The sequence below is a fragment of the Typha latifolia genome, chromosome 1 (assembly GCF_019914945.1).
Source record: "Typha latifolia isolate L0001 chromosome 1, TyphaL0001v2, whole genome shotgun sequence".
Taxonomy (NCBI): domain Eukaryota; kingdom Viridiplantae; phylum Streptophyta; class Magnoliopsida; order Poales; family Typhaceae; genus Typha; species Typha latifolia.
In genome coordinates, this window is record NC_133086.1 from 7,951,189 (window position 1) to 7,972,059 (window position 20,871).

The 20,871-nt window shown below is 36.9% G+C and overlaps 3 protein-coding genes across 10 annotated transcripts; 2 read left to right on the forward strand and 1 right to left on the reverse strand.

The window, feature by feature from the left end:
- LOC140797422 (LOB domain-containing protein 1-like) lies at positions 1-1,290 on the forward strand. Its single transcript, XM_073150845.1, has 2 exons — positions 1-424; positions 656-1,290. Exons 1-2 carry the CDS (start codon positions 149-151, stop codon positions 995-997), a joined length of 618 nt encoding a protein of 205 aa, XP_073006946.1. The 5' UTR covers positions 1-148; the 3' UTR covers positions 998-1,290.
- Positions 1,291-4,406: 3,116 nt separating this feature from the next.
- LOC140780353 (interactor of constitutive active ROPs 3-like) lies at positions 4,407-9,062 on the reverse strand. Of its 8 annotated transcripts, none has more exons than XM_073125843.1 (4): positions 8,821-8,939; positions 8,668-8,759; positions 6,871-7,048; positions 4,407-6,214 (listed from the first exon to the last, which is right to left on the reverse strand). In XM_073125843.1, the coding sequence occupies exon 4, from the start codon at positions 5,885-5,887 to the stop codon at positions 5,435-5,437; it is 453 nt and encodes a 150-aa protein (XP_072981944.1). In that variant the 5' UTR covers positions 5,888-6,214; positions 6,871-7,048; positions 8,668-8,759; positions 8,821-8,939; the 3' UTR covers positions 4,407-5,434. The 8 variants fall into 8 exon arrangements, with proteins under 8 accessions (XP_072981944.1, XP_072981943.1, XP_072981940.1 ...); XM_073125842.1 differs by having other exon boundaries at positions 6,871-7,045; positions 8,586-8,759; XM_073125839.1 differs by having other exon boundaries at positions 8,586-8,759.
- Positions 9,063-12,364: 3,302 nt separating this feature from the next.
- LOC140780772 (probable sugar phosphate/phosphate translocator At3g11320) lies at positions 12,365-16,765 on the forward strand. The gene is made up of 4 exons (XM_073126530.1): positions 12,365-13,009; positions 13,732-13,835; positions 14,052-14,280; positions 16,414-16,765. The coding sequence occupies exons 1-4, from the start codon at positions 12,542-12,544 to the stop codon at positions 16,558-16,560; spliced, it is 948 nt and encodes a 315-aa protein (XP_072982631.1). The 5' UTR covers positions 12,365-12,541; the 3' UTR covers positions 16,561-16,765.
- Positions 16,766-20,871: the final 4,106 nt, after the last annotated feature.

The following is a 20,871-nucleotide window of genomic DNA, read 5'->3' on the forward strand; positions in this document are numbered from 1 at the left end:
CAACTCTCTCTCTCTCTCTCTCTCTCTCTCTCTCTCTCTCTCTCTCTCTCTCTCTCTTTCTATATTAAGTCGAGGACTAAAGAAGCTCTCACACTTGAACCATCTCTCAACCTTCTCATCTTCTCTCCTGACTCTCACTCTTTCCTCCATGGACTCAAGTGACACCACAACCACCACCGCGTTCCGCCACCACTCTCTTTCTCTTTCTTCTTCGTCATCGTCGGCGGCGACGACGTCGTCGTTTCCTCCTATTCCGCCCACTTCTCCCGCCGTCGTGCTGAGCCCGTGCGCGGCGTGCAAGATCCTGCGCCGCAGATGCACCGAGAAATGCGTGCTCGCGCCCTACTTCCCCCCGACGGAGCCCCTCAAGTTCACCACCGCGCACCGGGTTTTCGGGGCCAGCAACATTATCAAGTTCTTGCAGGTGAGCTACCTTTCGCCCATGCAAGTATTTGTGTTATTGACTTCAGAACTGGGCGGGCAAACATTTCCTTAAGCTAAGATTTAGTTTTTCGATTAGTTAGTACCAGTTCCACTGATTGAGACACTCGTTAGTAACAGTTTGTGATTTAATTAAAAAACGTCGTAATTTTTAACGAGGATAAGATTAATTTACTGATGATTACTAATTAATCAACGATGTTAAATTTGTCAGGAGCTTCCGGAGAGCCAAAGGGCCGACGCCGTGAGCAGCATGGTGTACGAGGCGAACGCCCGGGTCCGTGACCCGGTCTACGGTTGCGCCGGCGTCGTCTTCCAGCTCCAGAAGCAAGTCAGCGAGCTGCAAGTCCAACTCGCTCGAGCCCAAGCCGAGCTCATCAACATGTGCATGGGCATGGACATGGACATGGCTCAGCTTCAGAAGCAGCGCAGCAATGCCCTGCAACCTCTCAATGCCTTCTCCATCGCCAGTCCTCACGCTTACCAAGGCGACCCCTTCTTCTTCGCCGACGACGGCGGCCATAACTCCATCTGGGAGGAGCCCCTTTGGACTTGAGCATGCATGCATGAGGAAGTTAATAATTGGGTCTAAGATCCTAAAGTTAAATATGAGTTGCTAATTGTGTCATTAGGAGAAGGATTAGTTAGTCCTGAAGAGGGAGAGGGGGAACTAATTGTGAGTATAATGGTGCCACTAATTTGTCATTGTATTTGATAAGTTCTTGTTCGGTCGTTAGGTTACCTAACAAATTAAATCATCTATATATATATATATATATATATATATATAAATATCCTATATTACGTTTCCTTGTTAATATTTTGCCATATGATGATGTAAACATTGGACTTCTAGCGTCACAAGGTCTAATTCCCACCACCTTCATGATTATGACATGAGGTGTCAATTAACAAAGGATGAATAGTTTAATCTTTTGGACTATTAGGTATGGTAGCTATATCACAATAGTTTAACTACACATAAAAGCTAATCATCAAAATTTTCCTCTTGTTCTTATGGGCTATCTTTCATTCAAAGTCGATTTTGGATAACCTGGTAACGAACCAACAATATATACATATTTTTCATCGACATATATACTCCTACGACAATAAAATGTGCAGCCCTCCATACAAAACCAGTATAAATTAAGCTATCCTATCCTATCATGTTAGATAATAGACCAACAATATATATTATACTATTTAAAGACAAATATTATCGAAGATATAATATATATTTTTGTTAATTACATAACAATTTTGACGATTGGGTTAAATTAATTGTTATTCCTAGAAATTCAGTATGTTGCAAGAGGAAATTTTGCTTGACTTAAAATATAAGATAACTCCAAGAGCAAACTAGGACAGCCTAACCATGCTCACCAAAAGCAAAGGGATCCAAAGGAGCTGAGGACACTTGGAAGTTTAATACAACGTACAATATATAAAATAATAATAATAATAATACTCTAATGAAGTTGGCAAGATGAACTGTTCTTTGCTCAAATGACATACTAAATTTGAGTCCCAAAGTGGACCCATGGAGCCAAACATTTCAATGCATGTATGGATACAATTCCACGAGGAAAAGTAGTTGCATACCAAATACAAGTCTGCCAAATTTCTTCGTCTTTCCTCTGTGGATGTGGACTTGTGGTGTGATCCGAGCCATGGTGAGAGAAGGAATTCTTGTAGGCTAGTGGAGAAGGTAGGCAGGGAAAACTAACTTGGACTAGGGAGGAAGAAAGAGTATAAAATTATGACCAACTTCAAGAAGGTCGAGGCGTTTTAAACTATGTGCTACGTTGCATGAGAATCCATTGTACGAGAGCAACTGGAAAATTACTACCACTTTCAATTTTATGATCTAGAGAAACAAGTTTACCTCATTCTACCTATATTTTCCACACTGTAATGTTGGTTTTCTTAATGGACAATTATCATGTAGACAGAGTAAAATTACCCCTAAGTGTGTTTCTTAAATTAAGGTAAAAGTTAAAGAGGAATTAGTCTTTAAGGTCAAATGAGGAATATTTTAAGAAATAATTGAAGTGTCAATTCAAATGTAGGGTCTAACATGATGCATGATAACAAGATTGAAACTATGTAGGAATTTTACACGATGGTCTCGAATAAAGATAAGAGGAATAAACACCTATTTCTTCCATCATAGTCGAACCTACATTGTTGATAAGTATACAAGTTTGAATAAATCTCAAGCTTCTAGTAGGCATTGTGGGGGAACTTGCCACTGTTAAAGCTTTGAAACCACAACCAAGAGTATAGACAAGTCAATAGAAATCAGTAGGATGTAGTGTCCACCCACAGGTACTTAAGCACATAAAAAAGAACAAAGATGGAGGGAAATTTCTGAGAAAGACCGAAAGCAAACACACCAAGTGGGAACTGAGATTCTGAGAGTGATATAAATTTTTAGCCTCTATTGATTGTGGCCAGAGAGGTAATTCAAGTTCACACCAAGTCTATGCTTTCTCACTTGGGGAATGAGCAGTACTGCAAGCAGCAAACTTACAGGATGTAGTGTTCACCCACAGATACTTACGCACATAAAAAAGAACAAACATGGAGGAAAATTTCTGAGAAAGACTGAAAGCAAATACACCATGTGGGAACTGAGATTCTGAGAGTGATCTAAATTTTTAGCCTCTATTGATTGTGGCCAGAGAGGTAATTCAAGTTCACATCAAGTCTATGCTTTCTCACTTGGGGAATGAGGAGTACTGCAAGCAGTCAACTTACAGGATCTTTCAGACTATGTTCTGGGTAAAGAGATTGATTACTTTGCGATAAATAAAGAGCTTCCAAGGGTTTGAGTAACAAGTGAGCAATCTACTAGACTAGCAGAGTATTAGCTTTGAAGTAGTACGATCCTGGAACAGTTGATGCAATAAGAAAATATCTTTATGCAATAATGCTAAGATATAGGTGATGGTATGCAAAGAAAAAATTTCAATCTTCTGATCTGAAAAACTAATTATTACCAGCCAGGATGCAAAGGATAAGCTACTGTAATTGAAGCTCTAGTTAGAACAAGCGTAAATAAATATCAGTAACCTAGAATGTTTTATTCTGTTCCAAGTAACGAGCTAAATTTTATTCTGTTCCAAGTAATGAGCTAACTTGCTTTATATGATCCTGAAATGGGTTAGTTCATGAACAAGATTAGGAGGAATTTCATTCTATTTGGGCTGCAGGACATCTGCTACCACTAAGATATGTCAAATGGCATGCATGATCATTGAACTTAAGAGAAGAATACTGGATGGAGATCTCAAGTGAAATGCTTGTAATAGATCACTCAAATAAAAAAATCACTTGGCTGGGCACAGTAGAAGTAACCTTTGGAAAAATGCATTACAAACTAAATCAACAAGCATTTTGCTGATGTACACCAAGATTCTTCAGATGTAGAAAATGGACCATTAAGGGAAACCTCTGCCCTCAAAATTCATTTAGAGGAACACACCAAATTTGATGGGTGGCAAGAACTTAAAAGAAGTTGTATGGTTTGAAGTTTCACTCAAGACGATATAATAATGGCCGAAACTTAATGAAAACTAAAACCGATTTTGACATTTATTTTGGACCACAATAGGCTAAAACCATTCTATTTTGGCCTAAAATGTTCATTTTTTCTAGGGGTCAAGACTGAAATCAACTAAAAATGAAACCGAAACTTTGAACCATTAACCTCAACAGCTCAGCTCAAAATTCTTAGTTGACATAAATAAAAGGATATCCCTTGATATAATTAATTCTAGTAGAGCCACATTTTTTTTTAAAGGAACCCAGATATATTAATAAAGACATTCTGTACACCATCCTCAATAATTTTTGGCCAAACTGTCCTCCTTTCTATCAGAGATATCTGACCACTAACGTTGCGCCATCAAAGAAAAATAGGTAATGTACAAGGTTTGATCATCATAGAGCACAAAGAATTTAGACATTGGTAAAAATACTATTAGATGTGACTCAAACTTCCTATACACAACATCAAGGATTGTTCAGCAACAAAATTGTTCAAAAGAATCCCTTTGATATGAAGACTAAAGCATTAAGTGGAGGAGAACAGCAAAGTTAAACTAAAGGTCAGACAGGGTTACTTCAGAACAGGTAACAGAGGAAAGTTTTTACTAACATGTAACCAAATGATTTGGTAGCGAGTAATGCACATACCAGAAAAGGTGTAGGTCATTACTTTAGACTGTTCTTCAACAGGCCACTCATCCTCCTTAGCACATTGCTGTTTTTCTTCTTCACTGATTCATCATTCATATCATCCGGAAATGGAGAGCTCATCAGCTTCCCACCAATAATTGTAGTCTGAATCCAGAGAACCATTTCTCTCCATTAACCTCCCATTATTGCCAGAGAGAACTGCAGCAGCTGATTCAGCTGCCTCTCTCTGTTGGCCAGACTGCACTGCAAGTCTCCTCAACTCAGCTTCCATCCCTGAATGATTGCTTGAGCTGCATCCAGCTGCTCGGCCACACTCTCTGCCCTTTGTATGTTTTCATCAACCTCCTCAGTGACATAATCAAGTCTGACAGTGGCATCCTCCTTCGCAGCATTGGCTAACTCTAGTTCAGCAATTGCTGCTTCATGACTCTTATAGATTTCCATCTCCAACTTCAGTATCTCATTCTCCTTTAAGATACACTGCAGCTGAGTCTCCTTATTCATGAGATTTCCCTTCAGCTCAGCTATGTCCTTAGAGGACTTTATCAACCTCAACTGGAAATCAGATTGTGTTTTGTTCACTGACTTGTTCTTCATTGAAATCTCTCATTCTTCAAAGTTCTTCTTTCTTTTTGTAAAGATTAGCCTTTAGTTCAGCAAGCTCTGCATTCCTTTTCTTCAAATCAAGTTTGAGCTCACATTGTTTTACTCCAAAATCAGTCTCAACATGCTCCAGAAATTCATGAGCAGTCTAAATATTTGTTTTGCTTTGCATTTGTTCCTCCTGTTACTTAATCTCAGCTTTTCTGAGTGCGCATCTCAGTTCTCTACCTCTGATCACTGAAATATACTGAGATTTCTTTGGAAGCTGGTCAGAATCAACATTTTGAAAAAGCTTACTTGCTTGCAACTTCTTCACAACCTCCTCCAGTGATTTAACTTGAGCTTTAGACTCTTCCAGTTCAGATGATTTCAAGCTTAGGGAATCTAGGAGCTTCAAGTGTTTAAAACTAAGTCTTTCAGCGATAGCTTTAACCATATCCAACTGCTGCTGACTCTCACCAAACATTGCTTGTGCCTCAGATCCTGCCTTCTCACTGTCTCTAAGATCAATCTTGAGATTCTGAACTGTTGCAAGTGTTTCTACCATATCTTCATTCGAGGCCTGAAGCTGGGAATGTAGTTCTTCAGATTTCTTTACTTCAGCAACCTCAGATTTAGCAACCATTGCAAGTCGCATCTTAACTCTTAAGCCATTGGATCTCAGTAATGGCTACGTTCAAGGCTGCAGAGTCAGCACAATGCTGCTTCTGAATAGCTGCAAGTTCGGACTGCCATGCGTGATCACGCTCCGGCAAGATCTTATGAAGTTCCTGGAACCGAGCTTCCTCTGCAGAAGAGAACCCAATCAGTTGGTGTTGTGAATCCTCGAGCTTCTCAGACATCGCCCGAATCTGCTCTTTGACCACATCTGCTTCCTTCTGTGCTTGCATCTTCCATGTTTCAGATGAACTTATCTGATCCCTTACCTTCTTTACAACACAGATATCCTGCCTGGATGTTTTTTCTGGAATTTGTAATGGGTCAGGAGGGAGCATAAGTGATCTTTACTAAAGAAAGCTAGTGAGGGGAGAAACATATAAGCACACACAGTAAACGGGAAACAAATAACTAATCATGATGCAAAGGACAACTAGTGGAACATATTATTCAGTGCTTTTTGCAACAGCAGCAAAGCTAATTTATCTGTAGTTCTTATCATTCATAAAAATGATAACTCAGGTGAAACTTGAACTTTCCCGAACCAATGAAGATAACCTAGTAGGGCACCTTGCCCCCTTTCTCAAAACTTGCTTATGCCACAAGTTCCCCAATTAGGTCTGAGTGAGAAAAAAAAATTCAAGCATGGCTATGTAAAATGCTGATCTGACTATCTTATAGCCCAAGAAACTAGTTCTAAAAGTCCTCAATAAGGCTTTTTACAATGCAGGTATTAACAAATACACTATATAGTATGCTACAGGATAACAATATACTATATAGAAATTTAGCTAGATATCTCAAGACAACTGAGATTGATATTAGAATATCCAGAAATTAATTCTTGTTTCCCATGGAAAGATCATAATATGCTGCAACTATGATAGCAAATTTGAGGAGTGCTAGTTATGCAAGATGTCAAACAGCAAGATAATCTGTAAAATCTGCCAGCATAAGTATTACCTCCGTCACTGAGCTTCTAGGTGACTGATGCTTAATGACCTTAGAACTTCTATCTGTTTGAGACTTTGTGGGAGTAAGTCCAGAAGAGCCGGATTTGTTTCCGCTGGTCTTGCTTATGCAAGCTGACCTAGGTGTAGCTGGAGATGTCCTGTGGGAGATATGTGATGACCCAGTCCTGCTGAAATTGTGTTAGGAGAATCAGAAATATAAGTGCAAGATGGTATCACATTTCCAAGCAGAAGCAACTATTGAACGTATTGAAGAACATCTATTAGTTCCATATTAAACGTTGTTTAGATCAGAATATTACCATTCTTCTATAAATAAGTAAAGCACATTAACACAACTTCATGTCCAAAGGACTGATTGAGAACAAGATGTCCAGAAACCGAGAACCATGATGAATGATTTAAACAATTCAAATTCCTGTGAACTATAAGATGCCAGCAGAAAGGAAGATTTGAATGAATGCAAATAGGCATTTGCATCGCTAAGAGTTTATCTGTATACCAACAATGGACAGACAATTGTAAATCTATTACAGTAATGGGTGATATAATACACATCATAAACAGTTGCATTACCTAGATTTACTTCTGCAAAATGGACAAGTTATCTGTTCTCATCAAGCAGTCACCACACCAACAATGGAGCTGGGAGCCTTGAAATTAAGTTTGCAATATGCTAATATATTTGCAGCTTAAGGACTAAATATTACTTTCAATATATAGTAAACAGCCATAAATAGAACTATCAAACATACGGCCACCTAAAGCATTATGCAACCTCGTTTAATTGAAATCAAGGGCCGTGTCAGAGCTTATGAGCCATACTCCCCTGGTCTATAAGTGGTCCCGGCCACTAATTCTTGTCAATTTTAGAAGTTTGTAAGTACACTAGATTTCTTATTTACTTCTCAGTATCTACTATCTAGGACCACATGAGGATTAAATGATTCATCATAAAAACACAAGTTTCTGTAATTTTTATAATCCAGTCAGAAGGTTCTTGGGCTTCTTATATACTGAATCCAGTGCAGGTGCTGATGAGTGCATTCTTGTTTTAAAAGTCTCGCAACTGCAATCCAAGACCTTGCTGGTCGGATTAATTTGATGCAACACAAGCAAAACGTTTCTTGGATTCCGCTGCCAACCCGCTGTACGTTGGTATTAAACAACAAACAGGGGAGTCTGCATTTCAGTTCACTGAGATCTTTGGCCACTTACTAAAGCTGCAGCAACAAAGAATCGTAGCATGTATATCAACAGAAGATGTATTCAAGTATTCTGGAGGACAGATAGAGCATCAAAAACTATTCCGCAATTATATAAATTGTCATTTGTTAAACTTTTAACCCTCCCTCAGAGTTATATCTGCAACCCGTGCGATGAACTTCTATGATACACAGCTCATCGAGGAGTATAAGAAAATAGTAGTTCAAAGGGATCACTGAAGGGAGTACTCTTCCCAAAATTTTACCCTTCAGATGAAGATGGACATAGTGAAAAAGGAATATTTTTTTTTCTCAATTTTTAAATTCCTATTCTGGGAGGTAAAAATAAAATTAAAAACACTGGGAATAAACCTGAGCATACCATGGACATATAGAAGAGCAAAGGAATGGTGGACAGAAATCGACATGGGATCATCATCATCAAGAAAAATAAAGATGGAAAAGATCAAATGGGTATTTAAAAAAAGATAGAGAGACAGACCCATTTAAGAAGTCATCACAATAAGAAGAAAGAGAAAACGAAAGGCCTTTATTTTGGCCGGCCATGTAGAGAAAGCTCACACATTTCCCCTGTTTCTTCTTCTTCTCATCTAAACGGAAGATCGCGACTTTTGCACATTACCCCTCTTTCTCCTTCATATTTGCACAGAAGAAGCTGCGAGAAGAAGGAATAGACTAAAGAAGATGGAATAGAAGAAAGGAACGGACGAATTCACCTCTCTCCTCCTCTTCTCCTCCTTCGATTTCTTGTTGTAATCCTTCCAATTCCTCTCGTCTTCTTCTCCGAAAAGCCTCTGTTCGTAGCTTATACGGGATTCACATACGTGGAGGGTTCGTCTCATTATTATTAATTTTTTATCAAAGGGCCGAAAAAATACTCCCAACAACCCATTACAAGCACACTTTTGGGTCTCCTAAATTTTTACCATATAAAGTCATCCAATCTAAGCTCTACCCTAGCTCTAGATCATCATACGCTGCACTGAACTAATACGTCATTGAGCCATTGAATAGAACCAAATTGAGTCGCGAAACCAAAAGGCGACCAAGAACTAAATAATTTGTCCGCGATAAATTTGTTTAAGGTTAGCCCACCTCCGCACTACAAAGGGTTCGTCTCGAGAGCTTGAAGTCAATAAAAAGGAAAAATAAAAAATTGTCTATAGGTATTCACTATAAAGTTTAGTTATCGTCGTACTGCGACGACCTCCATTTCACCGTCATATGTTCATGTAGACTACGAGCTCCAAATTCCACCGTCATATTTTCATGTTTAATAACCTCTTAACTTTTACTAACCAACTCTAGTATAGTCGTAATCATAGATTCGACTCTAACCCCAAATAATATTATGGATAAATTATTTAATATAGTTTAGTAGCTTGGCTCGATTTAATTAATAACTCGGTAATGTGATTAGCTTGGAGGAACAACTTGACATCATGACGGCTTAGAACAGATCTCGATAGAAGTCTAAGTGCTTCTGTATCTAAAAAGAGTTGTCTCTTTATCTAACCCATATATAATATTCAAGCTCATAAATAATAAAAAAAATAACCTTAACACTTTATTTCACAAAAAATACAAAAATCAACTTATCGAATGGAAAAAGTTCGTTACTTTTAAGATCATCAAAATTTTATAATCTTCCATAAACAAAGATAAAAAAGATTTTCTTATGCGAGTAAACTAAAAAGTGTGATTTCATTTTTAAAGTAGTTTCTACTTTGTACCCCCAAAAGGAATAATTATTCTATAGTGGTTTGCAACAAAAAAAAAAAAAAAGTGTTCAAATGATTAACTTTCTTATTGATATCTTGAAGAGAGATATGTTTCTGTAACTTTCTATGGTAGACATTATGATCTATAATATTGTAAGCAAAAAATAATGAAAAGATGGTAACTTTGAGGATATTAAAAAGTCACAGGACTTCTTCAATGAATAAAATCTCGATAGGTACAACATGTCCATAGTCAAGCAAATTAAACTCTCTCTTCTTTTTTCTTCACAAACTGTACATATAAATGCCTACTTGTGAATTAACTTATTGGGATCTTCACATCTTTATGTTTCATATAATTATATATAATTATAGAACAATGATCAGAATAAAATGCATTCTGTAACAGGGACTAAAAGAATCTTATCGTCCTCTGATCTTTAACCTTGTTTCCACTGCATGAAGATGTTTTGATATGTTGTGACATTTACTAAGTTTTCTCTTGAGGTATCTATACTATTGGGAAAGTAGTTTGCCAAAAATCTCGGCTTTCAACAACAAAAATCCCCCTCGTCCCCTCCATGAACCTCCTCCCTCTTTAATTGATGCAACAAAGCTGTCCTCCTTTTGACCAACATCCATTGGAATATATTGGTCAGGACTTTGTTGGAATTTTGTAATGAATTGAAAAAAGTACTGTTTATTAATTTTGTAATAAGAACTATATTTAATAGTTAGTCTATTAAATCAGAACTATCATAAAAGTCAATGGGCAATTAATTTTACATGTCAGTTATTTTACTTGGCATGCATGCGTGGGTTAAATCTAGAGTTATTTTTTTGTGCCGATAGTCGTTTGAGTAGGAGTTGATTGTTGAACCCAAAGTGGTGTGTCCGCCTTCAAATTAAACAGTTAATCAGTTAGTTAAACTCAAAATAGTGCATCTGCATTTCTTTGTCATGTCTTGTTTAATCCTATTTAGATGATATTTGATAATGTCTATAATATGTAAGTTTATTTTATTTTATTATTTTATTAAATTAAATTCTTTTTATTACCGCAAACACTTCACTACCGCTCAGAATGAACAACACTCTCCACCATTTGCCAGGAGAAAGTTTCTAAAAAAAAATAATCCATACAAGAAGAGAAACAATAAAATAAAAACCTTTCTGTATACATTAATATATACCATCTTGTCCTAGAATTGAAGAACGCAACAAAGTAAGGGAATGGCGTCAAGGGCGTACGAAGAGCAATCCTGCGGGATCTTCTTGTAGGTATTCTCGATGACTTTGAATGCGACTCTCTAGATTAGCAGAGAAATATACGTATCACCAAGTTGTATGAAATATAAGCAAACATCATCAAGAAGAAAGAAAAAGACAAAGAAGGGTGTATTAGAAATCAATTCCTGTGTGGATGTGGAGAAGAAGTTGAAGAACGTCAAGATGGCAGAGAGGATGCTGACCTTTAACCACTTGGCTGGAATCTCCGACAATATTTTCTCTAATGCTCGCAAGCACCGCAAAAGATGAGTGTTAAGAGATTCTTAGAATTGAATATGTTTTCAATTTTGACAATGTATTAGAACAAGAGATTCTTATACGAGAGCGAAGTAACATGTTCGGATAGGGAACACATTGTAGCCAAAAAAAAAGGTGGGACCACCTGGCTTTGGCGTCGCAGAGCAACATGATTAGCCTGGCAATGAGGATGGCGACAGCGGGGTAATCGTTGGACGCAAGTTCGACAAGGACGGAGGGTTTGAGGTTGAGGAGGAGAGAGGCGAAGAAGGCGAGGCCATTGTCGTCTTTTATTTGTGCAAATATCTAAAGATTTGTCTGCTTTGAGTTCAAAGAACTCTTGAACCAGTTCAGGACTCCTAATCTAGTTCAGTAACCAAATATATATGTATATATATATATATCTAACTAAGTTCACTCTTCAAAAAGTCAAAACTAAAAAAGGAGAGCAACTAATTAAGTTCAGGCTTAGCCTCAAACCAAATAACACCTAAAATATTCATAGCCATTTAGGCCTTGTCTAATTTGAGGTTAAATCCTTAACTCATTAATTAGTCTTATTTTTTAACCTTAAATTTTGGAAAGTAAACATGATTAGATATAAAAAAGATAAAAAGATATTTAGTTACTGAATCATCAGTTTAAGCACTTTTGAAAACACTAGTGCATGAATATGAGAACAAAGATATATATGAATTATTTCAAGTTAGAATACAAGGGATTTGTATAGAATTATTTTGAGTGAAATAAAAAAGAATAGGAGATAGAAAGAGAAGCAGAATAAAAATAACATTTTCCTAATATTCTTATAATGTATAGTTAGCATTAAAAAAAATGAAGTAAAGTGTGGGTAAATTCTAAAAGAAAATAAAATGTCTGACATATTATGTTTTTTATGCAAATCACCCCAAGAATAATTGACAATTATATTTTTGTCTTATACTTCTATCTCTCTGCAGTCGGTGGATTCGTACCTAAATATTTAATTTGCAATCACTATAACGTAAGAGGCAGAGCTACTATATATACTAATCACGACTCGAGATAACCCTCCTCCTTTTTCCCATCACCACCTTCCCTCATTTCCTCTTCCCGTCGAGTCCCTCATGGAACTCCACTCCCCTGATCCCTTCCCAAAGCCCTAACCCTAGTCCATCTCTATCCGTAGCCAAAGTGCTCGCCGGAGAAGATGACCGCCAAGGAAGGATCCTCGCCATCGCTGTGGGGCGGCCGGCTGTTCACGATCGGTCTGGTGGCGGCGTGGTACACCTCCAACATTGGCGTCCTCCTCCTCAACAAGTACTTGCTCTCCAACTACGGCTTCAAGTACCCCATCTTCCTCACCATGTGCCACATGATGGCTTGCTCCTTGCTCAGTTACATCGCCATCTCCTGGCTCCGGATCGTGCCGGTGCAGATCGTGCGATCGCGGCTCCAGCTCGCGAAGATAGCCACCCTCGGCCTCGTCTTCTGCGCTTCCGTCGTCAGCGGCAACGTCTCCCTCCGCTACCTCCCCGTTTCCTTCAACCAGGCGGTCGGGGCAACCACGCCCTTCTTCACTGCAGTCTTCGCCTACTTCATGACGATTAAGCGCGAGGGATGGATCACGTACCTCACGCTCGTCCCCGTCGTTGCCGGCGTCATGATCGCCAGCGGGGTTAGTAGGTTTTGTCTCCTCTAATTTTATGTGCGTGGTAGAATCTTCTGGTTCTTAGTGATTTGAATGAATTTAGGAGGTATGTTAGTTTTAGAGAAATTAGAGTCTGAATTCTTGAATTTTCCGTGAATTGTAACATTTGTAGGCTAATTAGTTGGTTGTCTGATTTGCATATCCATTCCTATGATCTTCCTGTTTTCTTGTGATCCAAGTGCTCCTTACTAAAAAATTTGCTGCAAAGTTCTGTTTTTGGAAGGCTTGGAATAGATTTTTTTATTATATTTTGAACTCGGATTATCACCTCATGTTCTAGATCTAAATGCAGTTTCCTGTGTGAAACATTAAGAAGTTGGTCTGAGAGTGAATTTCTGCCATTCAACTAAAGTTGGACCCCATTTAATTGATCGAGCTTTTAAAAACTGTTTGTCTTTATGTTGTTCTGACTTTTGTAAGCAAGACTATTGAACCCATTTGCCAACTCATTGTTGCCATCCTAAGAAGAGCTGCTATTTGTTGAAGCAAGTGTTAAGAGGGAATCTAGATCTAAGTTGTCATATTCCTGCAGAAAGTTCACCATTTACTTATTTTTTTTCCTAAAATGCTCTGGTAAGTTTCGTTGAATTCCGGTTTGTGCTGTGTCTGCTGTCGCAAATGTATGCTGATGTATTTTGCAAATAATAGTATAAAGTCAACTACTAATATCCTATGGTTCAACTTTGTAGGGAGAGCCGAGTTTTCACTTATTTGGTTTTCTCATGTGCATTGGGGCAACTGCAGCAAGGGCACTTAAGACGGTGTTGCAAGGGATTCTACTATCCTCTGAGGGGTAATGAATGACTTTTATACAAATATGCAGTTACCAGATTTAAGGCCATAATCCTTTATGTGGTGTATTATTTCAAAAGTATGCCCTATTTTTTCTTTATCTTTTTTGACCTTAGAAGCTTTTTTCAGTACAGAATTGGAATGTATTTTTCTGGTTTCTATATGTCTCTTGATTCTTGGATTGTCTATAGTTAAAATATTGTGCTCTTCTATTCAGGGAGAAGCTTAATTCTATGAATCTCCTCCTCTACATGGCTCCAATAGCAGTAGTTCTCTTACTTCCTGCAACAATTCTTATGGAGGATAATGTGGTTGGCATCACAATATCACTTGCCAGAGAAGACCTCAAAATTATTTGGTACCTTCTCTTCAATTCTTGCTTGGCATATTTCGTGAATTTGACCAATTTCTTGGTTACCAAACATACTAGTGCATTGACTCTTCAGGTATGATTTGTTATATTCTCTTTCCTTTTACTATGGTGCCTTAGCTTATTTCTTACTGTACAACGTGCTAGAAATATGAATTCCATGCTATTTTGAGAAACAGTAATTTTTCATTTAATTCCTCATATTAGTGTATATATAGCTTTTATGCCTTTGAGAACTAAGATTAAAGCTTTATTCATAATCAACACATCTTATAGTTCCAAGGTTTTGGAAAACCATAGGGAGGAGGTTAGCAAAGAAGTGGTCATATGGGCATGAAGAACTAAGATAAATATATAACATAAAGTTTCAATATATTTCATGCATAGATTTCCCAAAATAAACTGTGGCATCTGCAGAAGGTAAAGAAAAGGATCCACTAGCAGAACTTGTCGTTGGCGCTGTCACAAGGAAAATAGTAACAGTAGTCTTCTAGGCCGCTGTGGCCCTGCCACTACTCTTCCATGCAGTGGCAACAGATCCTGGTCTGTTGCTTATGCTTTTGTAGTTAGCTCAATATCCTTCGGAAGGATATTGAGCTAACTCCAGTTGGGAACAGAAATGGATGTCGACAATGGTGAGCCTCAATATTTCGGACTCTTAATAGAAGACATGCTGCTGCTATGATGGACTGATGCAAGAAAGAGTAGGGAGAAAGGACAGATTAAAATGTAAAAACTAAGAGCAGGAATAGCCCAGGGAAGGGGAATGGAGAAAGGAGCAGTAATTGTAAGTTAAGAGAAAAACAGAAAAAAAAAAAGAATTAGTAGACAAAGAAATTAGGCTCTGTTTTGTTGTTAATTGGCTAGCCTGAAGCTTTATATAAGGTTAGTCGGGTCAGATTGACTGGATTGAATTAACTTATAGCTCTTTCTCGGGCTGAGACAATTATGTGGTTATTAACTATTGGGACAGTGCTGAAATTGTAAGAACATGGTTATTAATGTCCAATTTGCGAGAAACAAATATTAGAAGAGAACTATTCGGTTGAAATGTACCTTATTGAATATCCTTGTGTAATACTGCTTTTTCAGAGCAAATATCATGTCAGAGATCAATAGTCATTTTATTCATCTAGAAGAATATTTACTTAACAATGCCAACCCCAGTTGTATAGTAAAGAAAGAAAAGAAATGGTGTATTATCAAATAATTGAAAGGAAGGTTCTTGTCTTAATTCATACCTAAGTAATTATGACAGAAACAGAGAAGTGGGCACAAAAACAAGATTGGCCAATCGGTGAAGTGTGAGACTGACAAAATGCACGCGGGAAAAACTTGCAAATTTATCCCAAGTAGGATCTGTTCAAAAGGATTTTATTTTGCTTTTTAGCTGCCACTCTTCCTCAAATAATGCTTATTGACTCCAGGTTTTCTTATATGCTGCTCAGTACACTTACTTCATGTAGATAACCCAAATAACATTACATTCCATTTAGCAGCACATAGCATAGTCGGAGCATTTTTAGGCAGCCCTAATGACAATGTATAATTTATGCTGATTATTTATTTTGTAATTACGAACTCGCAATCATTTTATTTTGAGCATGTTCAAAGTAGAAATGATCTGTTCTCACTTCTATGGTGTTTATAGTTTACTTAAGTCTAACTCTATGCTCCTATTAGTGTGTTGCACTGTTTTTGGCTGATAGGATTCTGCCAACGACTGTAACAACAGTGCTAACAAATTAGAATATCATACGGAAGCAATTGCCTGCTATTTACTGTGATCAATTATAGAAAATTGACAATTAGATAAAAGACTTCAGCCTTAAAACCTAGGGTCCCGCCTTAGGTATTATAACTCAGCCGCCTAAGTTACCGCTTAGCATTCTGTTTCATCTTGTAAAACTATTGTACTTGTTGATGAATTATTGGATTCTAATGGCCAACTATAATTCTCACCAAGAATGCATTAATATATATTTTAGATTTGAGGTATTAAATTTAACTTCTTCTAGTTATTATTTCTTTTACTTGTTTTTTTATAACCATCTTAGAATTCTGGGTGCCTGCATAGCCTAACTTTTAGACACTACGTGATCCATTGTCCGCTTGTCAACCGCCCACAGTCTTTTAAAATCCTGCATTCAGGATGACTCATCACCTTACATTGTTGCTCATATTCTTTTCCCTCCTTTTTGTCTTCCAGGTTCTTGGAAATGCAAAAGGTGCTGTCGCGGTGGTTATCTCAATTTTAATATTTAGGAATCCGGTATCCATGACAGGAATGCTAGGTTACACCCTCACAGTCATTGGCGTGATTCTTTACAGCGAAGCTAAGAAGCGCAGCGAATAAGTAGATTCAGGAATTAGTGTGGATAGGAGTAAATGCTTTCTGCCTTCTCTAGCTGTTGTTGGCATAAGCTTCTAGTGGGAAATTTTGTGCTAGTGATTCGTGCCGTTCACCTGGAATGCACTTGATTCTTTCTTTTGATGGAACCTTGAGACGAAAGAATACTCCGTAACAAATTTATACAAATGTGCAACTTTTATTCTGTCCATTTTGGGTTTCACGCAGTCATTCTGACCCACTAAGCTGGGAAGTCAGAACAAGAGTTTTCTCGAGAATAGTGAGCAAGGAAGGAGAAGGATGAGAGCTACAGACGGAGGAAGGAGAAGGATGAGGATCGCAGGGATCAATGAAAACTGTATCTTTTTTCAACGGTAAGTTATAATAGTTAACTATCAAAGATCACTGATACTTGAATGTATCTTTCTAATCATGAACTAGATCTTCTTCCTCATATAATCGGAACTAGTTATTGGTAAGTTCGCTGCTAGGTATAGGTATAGCAATTGGGATGTCACAGGTTAGGTTTGTGTGCGGTTCAAGTTAGGTCAAGTCAACTTCAAGTTAACTCATTCATTAAATATATTATTTATAATATAGTCAAAATATAGGGTGTAATTGATGCACGCTTATTTTGAGATCAGCTGTCTATAAAATTTTCAGTTTATTTTTACTAGATAGGAGGTTCAATATACATCTAAAACTTTTCAATAATTCAAAATTATACAACTCAAGTAGAATGACCTGAGGTAGAATATTATTCTTCTTAGAGCATGGTTGCTGCCTTGTGTATGAAATAATTTTAGTAAATATGAGAATTAAAGCAAAGAAACAATTTCATTTTAATTTTTTGACATGCTCATGAGCATTCAAACTCATGACCTCCTGCCATGGCGTGTCTTCACTATTGTGTTGCAGTTATTGATATAGATCTTATATAGATCGTTCACAGATGAATGACATAGGAAAAACATTGGACTAATAGATGCTTTCCAAAGTTGGCTCACTTTGCAATTTTAAAATTGGGAGGCTGCTATTCTGCATCCTAAAGAGCATAAGGTTTCCTAATAAGTGGTGTGGCTGGATTAAAGAGTGTATCTGTAAACGTATAGATAGAGAAATATGGTTGCTCACTGGGTGACTAACATAGAAATGAATAAAGATTGGTCTTGAAAAAGTGGCCATAAAGATATGCCCTAATCACTATAAACAAATTTGTTATTTTTGACTGATTCTGAGCCGCCTTGGCCCGAATGTTATATAAGCTTCTTATCTGCTCTTTTACACACAAAAAAAATGAAGATATGTAGAACTTGTACTACTAGATGTATCTAGTATATACTAAATTATGTGCACTCTATTATAACAAAATATACATCGACTATAAAAAATAATATACACTTAGTTTTATATACTAAGTAAAAAAAATTAAATACAGCTAATTGTATGCAGACAGTATAAACTTTTCTAAGGTTTACCATCCAGTAGGATGGTGTATCATCAACAAGCCATAATCGATGCCAATAGACCTCACATCCAACTGATAATGGCCTATTCGTGTCCCATGCACAGATGTCTATTGTTTGCAGCTCACCTAAGAGATTTTTTCTTGGGAAATCGATACCTGGAAATAATAGTACCAGAATCAAAATAGTTTGTATCATATCCATTATAAGATTCCACAAACTATGAAACAAAAGAGTCCACCAAATTAGTTGATAACTTGTCAGATTATGACGTACTAATATAACATGACAAACTCGAGATATGTTCCTACTTAATAGCAAATTATAGATTAAGATCCTTTAGGTAGTAGGCAAAATATGACATCCGTGTATTGTTCGATAAGGCTACAAGTAAATCAACAATATTAACTCATAAATCTCTCTTTCTGATAATTTTCAGATGATGATCAGTATGGTAAATAAACATTGTGCATTGGGATGTCTCTATCTCTACTTAGGATTTGAATTCCTGCTTTGGTTATGGAACTAGTTGTTTCAGTGTTGCTTTACATTGAAAGGCACTGGTTGCCTTCTTATTATACATTGGTTCTTTTATCATTTGAGTTTGATTATAAATGTTAAGAGTTCCGTTTATCTCAAGTTTTATTGAGATACATTAGGTATTTTGAAGTCTCTCCAAAAGATTTTTGATATTTTCATCAGATCTTAATAAGATAACAAAGGTAATCAGGGATCTTAGATAAACTACTTACCTGAGACTATCTTTTAATATTTGGACTCTGCCCCAAATTCAATCTCCTTTTGCACTATTTGTTGTTGTTGTTGTTGTTGTTGTTGTTGTTAGCTGATGACCTCTCCAAATCCATCCAATGAACCTATTGCTAAAGCTGCTCTATTTCATTACAACCTCTCAGCATAATCCCATCTCATTAATAATGATATGCCTAATCAAATTCTAATTTCTTTCAACATGAGGTTTCCTTCCTTTCCTTTCTGGAAATCAATAAAACTGCATAAATTCATTTCTTAGTAATGTTCAAACAACTAGCTAGAAACTTGGTCACTAATCTACTACTATTTATTTAAAATTTCAAAATACATCAAATGAATGTTGATTAACCAAATCATGAAACATTCTATAGAACTCCATTATTTCAAAAGGGCAAAGGCTTTTCCAAGGGTCTCATTTATGTCCCTCCTCAATAAAAGCAACCTCTAAGAAGGAAACCCATTATCATCAGTTTTCCACATGCAACACCTAGACTCCCATGTTCTTATGATCCACAATCTCTCAGAAACTTCTTATAACTCGATACAAACTCTTCTATCTTTTCCTCATCTTCTATCATCCCTTTGCCTCCCTCAAAGCCAGTTCTTTTTCTCTCTTCCGTTTTAACAATGGTTACTCACAAGGTTAGACAGTGTATTTTTCTACCAGAAAGAATCAACTCCATGAGTTCCATCTTGGTAACCACCACTGAAACTTTACTGTTTTTATCTGTCATTTTATCCTCTGTACCTAGAGTAGTCTCAGGTCACCCTTAATTATCCATGATCATTGCCAACTATAATTTCTAATATGTTCCAAAATCGCTCTTCCTAGGAAGCAACTTCTTTAATGTCTATCCTTCCCGCTCTTGATTAAACAGATAAATATTACTTGGTTCATTTTCAAAATGGAGATAACCTTTTTTGTAGATCTTACTTGTTTCATCTATAGAATCAGTTTGCTAACAATTTTAAAGTTACCAACATCTTTTAATCACTAAAACCATATTAGTCCAGACACCTAAGTACATACCTGGTAGTTATCTGCCTTGCATAATAATGATCCACATAGAACTCTCCTGTAATATTACTCCTTCGAGCAGATCAAGACCCTTTTACCAAGATCTATTTCAGCCAAGAAGTTTCCTATATCAGCTTCTTTTGGATTTTCTTTCAGAAATAGCAATGACATTTATATATTTAAGATCTAGTACTTATTTCATACTTATCAGTTCCAAGAGCAAAGATCTGTCTAGAATTTCTTGCCTTTCCAAAGAATTAGATATATCCAATAGATACTAACATGCTCCTTATACTTGGGGTCTTTTCAACATTTACATAGCCTCCCTAATTCTCCGCTTGTATTAGTTTGTTGCCCTTAGCTAACAAACCCTTTAAACAAGCCAATCAACTTGTTCATCAACACCTTCCATATCATTGTGTTAGATAACCAATTGATCCAAAAGCTTAAACTACTAGTTGCTAGTGAAGCTACACCTATAAAACAATGGATAATGCAACTTGCCCTACTATTGTTGTTCTACTTGATCTCCAAGGCAAGGATTGCCCTGCAAATTGGCTACCAGCATATGGTACAGGGTGTGCTGATAGTTAATCAACAATATTTTGGACCAAAAATACCTAAGACAAGCCTTTCAAGCATGAGAGGCACTTGTCCCAGGCCTCATAATGGCATAGTTCTATTTTGGAAGATGTTTTTCACCATAAGGTTAACTTTGATTTGACAATCCCATGAAAGCCCAAGAAGACATCAATCCTCTTCCCTAGGAACGATGTAGATAACAGGTGTACAAGATTATTTGATCATCAAGGTAAACAAGAATGAAATGGAATTCAACAAAAATGTAGAATACAAGAAAAAGAATATAGAAAATAAAATTAATAATGTAAGGGTTCTCAATTATTCTAAAGAGGCAAAGATACTGTAGTTCATGCCTATTATTGGAAGTAGTTCTTGTTTTATTGATGAGCAGAAGCTCCTGTAAAGTAGGAGTTTATTCAAACTGAAATTTTTTTAGAGCAATCAGATGTCAAATTGGTTTTTAAATTTAAGCGACAATGT